The following is an 8,302-nucleotide window of genomic DNA, read 5'->3' on the forward strand; positions in this document are numbered from 1 at the left end:
GCTGCTGACGTTTTGTGAGTACATATTTCATGACTCTTTAAAATTATACAATTATAAACAATCAAGACATCGATATAGAATTGCTGCTTGAATATTCACTGAGAAATCTTTTTAATTTTTTAAATTTTATTGATCAAAAACTTATGGAGGAATAACAGAAAATTGATTCTTTTCTAATTTTATACATGTTAGTACATTAATATCTCTCACACAAACAGTACTTTTGTCGTGATATCGGAGTATGTACCTCAATTAGACTAGTTCACTTTTCGGTTTTCTTCGCAGATCAAAGCCGGACTTATATGGGTTGTTCCTCATGCATTTTCAAGTATTTCTGCCAAATTTGAGATCTTTTGAACCAAACTCGGTTCTGCGCAATGAGTTTTTGTGAAAAAAGACCATTTTTCTTGAAAATATTCTTATGAGAGTTCTAGCAAGCCCCTGTTAATATTAAACGATAAATGTATGATGCATGGTGGTTGATATTACAACCATTTTTATGAATCTGTTCTAGATAATCGTTCAAAACAAACCGAAAAAATTTAAAAAATCATAAACTACCAACTTGTACAGAAATTTTACTTACAAATTGAGAGTAAAAAATCTGTAGTAAATCAGAAAAAAATATGTTTCAGAAAATCTTTCTTTATTAAGATAGTCCTGTTTATTACCATTCATTTGATGCTTAAAATGTAATTATCGCAAGAATAGGAGCAAAGTTATTCAATAATTAATGCATCAGTTTTTAAATCATAGTTGAGTTCCTATTCAAGTTTTAGCTTCATGCAACATGAAAAACGTGGCATCAAGATGACTTGCTTACAATTTGATCAAAGCGCGCGCTTTTTTTAACTCCTGGCCCCGTCATGGGGTACTTGATTGAATAAAATAACCTTTCTTGTGCACAAGTTGTTGTGGAGCAAACTTGAATGAAAAATATTTTATCAAATCAAATTTGTTGCAAACATTTTTAAATAACTTGATCGCTATACAACCAATTTGTATATATATATATATTACATCAATAGAAAGGTAATAAAAAGGGCTAGCTTTACAAAAAAAGATTTTGTGAAACATATTTTTTTCTGATTTACTACAGATTTTTAACCCTCAACTTGTAAGTAAAATTTCTGTACAAGGTGGTAGTTTATGATTTTTTAAATTTTTTCGGTTTGTTTTGAACGATTATCTAGAACAGATTCATAAAAATGGTTATAATATTAACCACCATGCAACATAAAATTATCGTTTAATATTAACAGTGGCTTGCTAGAACTCTCATAAGAATATTTTCAAGAAAAATGGTCTTTTTTCACGAAAGCTCATTGCGCAGAACAGAGATTAGTTCAAATGATCTCAAAATTGGCAGAAATACTTGAAAATGCATGAGGAGCAACCCATATAAGTCCGGCTTTGATCTGCGAAAAAAACCGAAAAGTGAACTAGTCTAACCTCAATACATGTTTTCTTTTGAATAATGGAAAAAAGTTTTATTTTCATTATTTTTACTTCGAATCTTGTATATAACTTTTCGACCTTTCGAAATATTATACTTGTTCAGAACGAATAAAAGAGAACGAGAGGAAATTTCTCTTAAAACGGAATCAAAAACACCGTTAGTTTGTTTACGCTCTCAATCTGGCTCTCAAATCTTAAATGCTTCTCTGAACACACAACGAAATTCGTGAGAATTTTTCCATACTTTCTCAAATCATCTCAGTCACTCTCTCGGGAACCATTGAGAGAGATGAATGCTCCATCCTAATCATCCGTCGTCCGTCTACAGTCGAGTGTCTGTCATCTATCGTTCTCGTTCGCAGTTTCGGAAAAAGTGGAATAAGTTTGGGAAAATTGCAGTAAAATAGTGCAAGATTGCTAGAAATCCGCATTTCCAGCTAATTTCCGATCAAGGTAATTGAATTTCGTCACTGGAAGTAAATTCGGTCAACGGGAAAGTGCCGAAATGTTGAAAATTATGGGGCCCATCGTAATAGAATGGAAATGGTGTGCTCTCACAGCAAAAAAGTTCGTAATCTGGACGTCCATTCATCGCTTTATTAATGGATGCATGTATTTTTTCCATTCGTTGCTTTCAAATGTTAGCCTAAGCTTGGGGGCATTTCGTTTAGAGTTTTACCGATTTCAATGATATTTTTAAATAGAAACCCTATTTAACCAATGATTTTTTGAGGCAAAAATTGTTTTTAAAATAAATGGGGGTCAATCAGTCAATGTAGCAGAAATAGAGGTAGCGTTCCTTTTGTGGTTTCGGTGAAGGCTTCGACCGTCGTAGAGTTGATTCGGACAGAGAAAGGAAAGAGAGAATGCCATAGGGAGGAACGAGACAAAACATTCGGTACCGATAGATTTCGAATTGAAAATGGAGAACAAAAATTCCCGTTCTTGAGGCTGGGAATCATAGTGGGAATGTATTTTCCTATTTGAACTTCAATCTGTAAATGTTTAGAACTATAACAACTATTATTTTGTAGTAAAATTCCTTATTCATTAAGATCTAAGATGAAAGCTGAAGGTCTAGAAAGACCTTGGATTTGGATTTCATTATTCATCAAAGCATTGCGCTGAAGATCGAGTTTCATTTGCCATTCGCATTTGAGTTGATGCAGAGTTGCCAAGTGACTTTTTTTCAATGATTTTAAAAATAAGCTCATAAATGTTTGTGTTTCATTTAAAAACAATACAGAAAGCTCTAGATAAGTCATAAAAAATCATATGTGTTAATAGGATAATTTTGCATCTAATTCATATTTAAGGATCCTAAAAGAAAATCTTACATTGGTTAAATTAATTATTTTTTACAAAACAAAATGTAATTAAAAATGTTTAGAGTTCAAACAGCACAACATAGCAAAGAGTAATGGTTCTACACTAAACTTAGGGCTACAATTACTACACTCCCAGCTGACGGAGGACTTTAGTTAGATTGTTAAATGTTAACATTTTATGAATCTTATCTGCCAAGTAGTATTTCCAATATAAATTCATTTTACCCTTCCAATTCGCTGCTGAAACATATTTGTGGGTCGCCTGAATCCTCCAGTTCTCAGCACCTGGAGTGTTAGGTTTGCTGTTCCAGAATATTCCTATTATGATAACATTGCAATTGCTTTGACGCAATTTTCATTAATCTTGAAAAAACAATACTTCCTAAGAATAGTGAATTCGGATTCTCATTTTAAACTAGTTGCATCAATGCAAAATGTGGGTAGTCACCCAATGCTTTTTTTTTGTACGGGATTTTCATCCTCTGGGATGATTCGTCCCTAAAACACCCAATGCCATGCCATGCTAATGATGCTAATACAATTTTATATCGAAGTGCTTGTATGAATTACCAAGCGTGGACGTGGAACAAGAAAACCAACTTGCACCACTGCCTGTCGGCCTCGGTTGTACGAAAACGCATTACACAATACATAGTTTTTGGCCCATAAACAAAAGGAAGGTTGCACTTCACATCGTTCACATCATCTGCACTTGCTATAAGGAAGGTAATTTGTTGTATATATATATTTGCTAAAATTGTAAGCTCTAATAAGCCTAATATTTCATTGCTGGTCAAATTTCTTTCCTTCCAAAGTTCTACAGTGTTGTTGATGATTTGATGGAAAATTCAGTTTTTCGGTGGTGTGGTGACTTTTTAAGGTGTGGGAAATCGGCATCGAAGAAGCCATGAATGAAGAGGGGTCGTCATGGGCATGGGTTTAGCAGCAGCACTTGTATTGATAGAAGTGCGGAAGGAAGGAAGAGGGCAATGGGGGGAAGAATGTGTGAGAGTTTCTTGGAAGAAGAGTCAGCATCTCAGCCGGAGAGGAGCATGTGGGAGAGTCAACACCTCACGTCACCAAAACACATGAGATGAGGTGAAGGATTTCCTCCTATCCCAATGCAAAGAAGACGAGAACAAGGAATAACAATCGCTCCTCTCATGGGTTGTGTCTAGCTAGCCAGAGTTAATTTTTTCGGTAAAAGTAGTGTCTTTTTCACCATATCAAAAATGGATTTGCATCGTCGTCGTCAATGATGTCGTGTACCGTGGCATTTTTGCTCACTTTCCCGTAAACAAGAAGACGCACTCTTCTACTGTGCATGGATTCTGCTCTCTAGTTAGTTGCACGGAGCTTGAGAAGTTATAAGAGCGGATAACCAAGCGCATTTTGTCCATCATCGTCGTCATTTCGTCATGCTGAGTGTTGTGAACTGAAACCAAGGGGACAGCGATAAAGCGAAACGAGCGAAACGGTTCCACGCGAAGAAGGGAGTAGTTGCGGTGCGATTCCCCAATAATAAGCTTTTTCCCCAATCTTTGGAGGTTGTTCGTTCTGTTGCTATCCCTTAAGTGGATAATAAGTTTTCTTCTGAATCACGGTATAAGATAAACTCCTTTTGGCGACCTGGTTAGTCTGAAGTTTGACAAAATTGTATCAAGATACCGATTGAGCTTCCATATTTGATCTGTATATTGAGTATCTCATATACTAATTCGATTATTGGGTTCGTTTGCTCTTTCTCTCGTTTCAGGTTTTATTTTATTTTTGGTTTGCTTTGGTTCTCTTAACCGGATTCTTCCATCATCATCATCGTCGGCGAAGTCGCTCTGGAGGACGGGATTTCATCTTTACTCTTTCGATAGGAGGAATTATAAATTTGTGACAAACCGGAGCAGCCGGAACTTGTATCGCACCCCGGAAAACTAACCCCAATCGACGCCGAGAGCCAATCAAGCAGAGGGACAAACAGCGGCACAATGGCTGACCAGCAGCAGTATTTCCTCAAGTGGAATGATTTCCAAACTAATATGGTGACCTCGTTCCGGCATCTTCGCAACGAGAAAAGTTTCACCGATGTGAGTGGTTGGGATTTTTGCATTTCCATTGGGCTTGAGAGTAATTGACGATGTTTGTTTTTCGGTTTTTAAGGTAACACTCGCATGCGAAGGGCAGACGTGTAAGGCGCACAAGATGGTGTTATCGGCTTGCAGTCCGTACTTCAAATCGCTTCTAGAGGTGAGTATTCTTTTTTTTTTTTCTAAGGAGAGTATTATCGATCACTGCATTTTCTGGCCAGAAAATATAAAACGAAGAAGAATAAGATCACTGCAAACACAAGACTTTAAAAATTATTTGCAATACTTCATTATGTTCATAACACATTAAGGACCGCAAAGAAATCTGCAGTTCCAGTTTTCCACCAGTCGGATCCGTACTCCAACAAAGATTTGACGTTTGAGGTACGGGTGCGAAATATGGTGCAAAACTACAAGTTTTGCAAATCGTTGCTCGCAGAAATTCATGAACGACAACGCCGATCTTTTGAAAAGACCAAAAATCGAGATTCGGAAGCGTAAATGGAGATGGATACGGTATACGTTGCGAGGAGATGTAAACAATATCTGAAGAGGCCACTTGACTGACCCTATGCGTCGGAGAATCGGTGCTGGGCCCCGTATTTGACATGGCCTATCAGCTCCCTTTTTGAGAACCTATCCTAATCCTAACCTTACCTCGAACCTATTGTTCAGTGTATTCACTCGTAGACAGATCTCACGTGACCTTCTAGATGTTTCGAAGACTCGCAAATGCGAATCGGGCTTTGCTGGTCTGGATTTCAATTTCTTTTTTAGTATCATCATCAAACATTATCTGGCTAGCAAGATTTTTTCGGACTACCAGGATACTGCATTCTTCTTTTTAAACTTGCTGCTCTGCTATCGTGAAACTTGAAATGTTGTCGGAGTTGAACGGAATCGCTTTGGTCTTTCCAACATTGATTTTAAGACCTGGATCTTGGAACTTTCGATGAAGTCAATCCTTGTTTCGGTCTACAGTCGATCGATCCAGCCATAATCCCATCCATTGTAATGATATAAAGTAGCGGTAATAAAATACATCCTTGAGTCCCTCATCAGACAAGACACCATCGTGCATAACCTTGCTCTCATAAAAGCGAAATAAAAGCTTATAGAGCTTGATTTTCAACTCCATGCGTTAGCATATGCATTTTTTGCACGATTTCAATTTGATAAAGATATTTCCTATCGTGTCAATAGCACGAAAGCGACATCTGATGGATGATTTTGAAAGTTTTAGCCATTTAAAGGATTTAAAGCATTCGCACTTCTCGGCGTAAAACGGACATCGTCATTATGCGTTGCCGTTAGTTAAATAGATCTGACTTCCAGAATGAAAGTTATTAGACCAGTATAGCTTCATCTTTTTCATTCTCATTTAATATTAGTATGTCACAGTTTATTCGATTATGTGACTCTTTTCTCGCTTTACACTGTAATAATAGAATAGTCATTAAATGATTTATATACCATGCATTATTTCCTACACAATCTAAATATCAATTTTTTGTTTCTATAATCTAACATATCAACCATTCCAGGAAAACCCTTCGAAACATCCGATCATCATCCTGAAGGACGTGTCCTACAGCCACCTGCAGGCCATCTTGGAGTTCATGTACGCCGGGGAGGTCAATGTGTCCCAGGAGCAGCTGCCAACGTTCCTAAAGACGGCCGACAGACTGAAAGTGAAGGGCCTCGCGGAGACCCCCACGAATATCAAGCGTGAAGGCTAACAACGCAACCTTCTGCATCCCGAGGTTGCTGATGGGGCTACCTTTAGCGAAGGTCAGCTGATGTGGGACAAGGGTGGCATTTTATTTCCCAGCGACACACACACACCTTTCACAAACAACGTTGTCTGACGTCATTCTGATAGCGCACCAAAAACAAACCTAACAAATGACCATTTAAAATTCAAGATACGAGCCTGAATTGAGGAACTCATTTACCCCTTCCTATTTTTTAGCCAGAGAAGCGACACAGCAAAAGCAAAAATCGAACATTGACCATTGTTACTGACAAGGTGTGTGTGTGTGCGTGCGGGGGCTAATTTTGTGGAACGTTGGAAATGGAAGTGCCGCGCGAGTGATAAGGGAAACCAATATTTTAAGGTAATGTTTTCTGATACTGCAAATAAAACATACTATATTATTATAATCGGTGAAAAATACCAATACATACACACAATAGATACAACTACATATTGAAGCGGTTGGTTGAAATGCCCCAACATATAGTAAGAAAATATTGGATAAATTGAAAACTGATCATAATTCATAAGGAAGTGAAACATTTGTGTGGAGGAAAATTCTTTTACATAAGCTAGGTTTTAAAAAAATCAAATCCTTAAATTCCATGTGAAAACTAAGAAATTGGAGATACACATTAATTGAACCTAAATTGATAAAATATTGAGTTTACCGTGGAACCTCTAATAATAGCATGTATTTTCTCACCCATTTAACCGGGAATTTGAGCTAACTTAAAAAATGTTGTTCTTTTTCCACGAGGCTGCGAAACATTTTTTTGCGCTGCTTTAAAGTTCGCGATTTTTTCCAAAACTGTTTGGTTCTTTTCCGTTCTACAAAACCGAAATGTGCGTAAGAATAAGATTTTTTTTACAAAATGAAAATAACTAACGATGTGTAAATATGACCAACGTTATATGGACTGGGAAAAGTGCTGGTTAGAAAATCAAGGTGCACATTAAAAAAAAACTTATCGGTTCATACAAAAAATACCGTGAATTGAGGACTACCATGAGCAAAATGGAATAAGAAAACATATGATGATGGGCAACCCGCGCAGATTATATACTAAAGAAAAGATCAATTTTAAAGGTAGCAATTGTCTTATTTGCAAGTGAAATTCCTATTCTATAGATTTTTTTTATGACTATCCTGTTTTTTGACGTCAACCACTATGGTGTTTCGTAAGATTTGCACCAACTGGTTTATTGAAACGTTTAGTTTGTCATTTTCTTCTATTTAGTTTTTTTTTTATTCAACTTCGAACATGCGTCTCACAAAATGATAATGGATCTAGATTCGTACCGCTATTATATATTTTTGTTAGCACAATTGTATTTCACGAAGCAGTAAATTTTGTAGGAATTACACAGAAGTTGTTGTTTCTCGTTTATCCGAAACCCATTTAAACCCTTTTGAGTTTCACTTGAGGCTGGGGAGCATTAGCAACCGATTCAACCATATGGTCACACTTCAACGACCTTTGATCTAAAATGTAGTTGGAATCATAGTTTCTAAGTAGGTAATAATCATGTGTCCTGTCATAACTCGATAAAACGCTCTATGGCGTTTTTCTTAGATTGAACCACTTCGACTTGTGCCATGTCTAAAAGTATTCCCTGATACCAACAATCAATAATCTTAGTTCCGAACTACAGCAAACTCTAGATTCCTCTTTTAA

The 8,302-nt window shown here is 36.8% G+C and overlaps 1 protein-coding gene across 3 annotated transcripts; it reads left to right on the forward strand.

The window, feature by feature from the left end:
* The first annotated feature begins 1,776 nt into the window (after positions 1-1,776).
* Positions 1,777-7,996, forward strand: LOC129746904 (longitudinals lacking protein-like). 3 transcript variants are annotated; one of them, XM_055740834.1, is made up of 4 exons: positions 1,777-1,911; positions 4,543-4,867; positions 4,941-5,027; positions 6,412-7,996. In XM_055740834.1, exons 2-4 carry the CDS (start codon positions 4,769-4,771, stop codon positions 6,604-6,606), a joined length of 381 nt encoding a protein of 126 aa, XP_055596809.1. In that variant the 5' UTR covers positions 1,777-1,911; positions 4,543-4,768; the 3' UTR covers positions 6,607-7,996. The 3 variants fall into 3 exon arrangements, with proteins under 3 accessions (XP_055596809.1, XP_055596811.1, XP_055596810.1); XM_055740836.1 differs by lacking the exon at positions 1,777-1,911 and adding an exon at positions 3,395-3,512; XM_055740835.1 differs by lacking the exon at positions 1,777-1,911 and adding an exon at positions 4,261-4,418.
* The last annotated feature ends 306 nt before the right edge of the window (positions 7,997-8,302 follow it).

The sequence above is a fragment of the Uranotaenia lowii genome, chromosome 2, assembly GCF_029784155.1.
Source record: "Uranotaenia lowii strain MFRU-FL chromosome 2, ASM2978415v1, whole genome shotgun sequence".
Lineage (NCBI taxonomy): Eukaryota > Metazoa > Arthropoda > Insecta > Diptera > Culicidae > Uranotaenia > Uranotaenia lowii.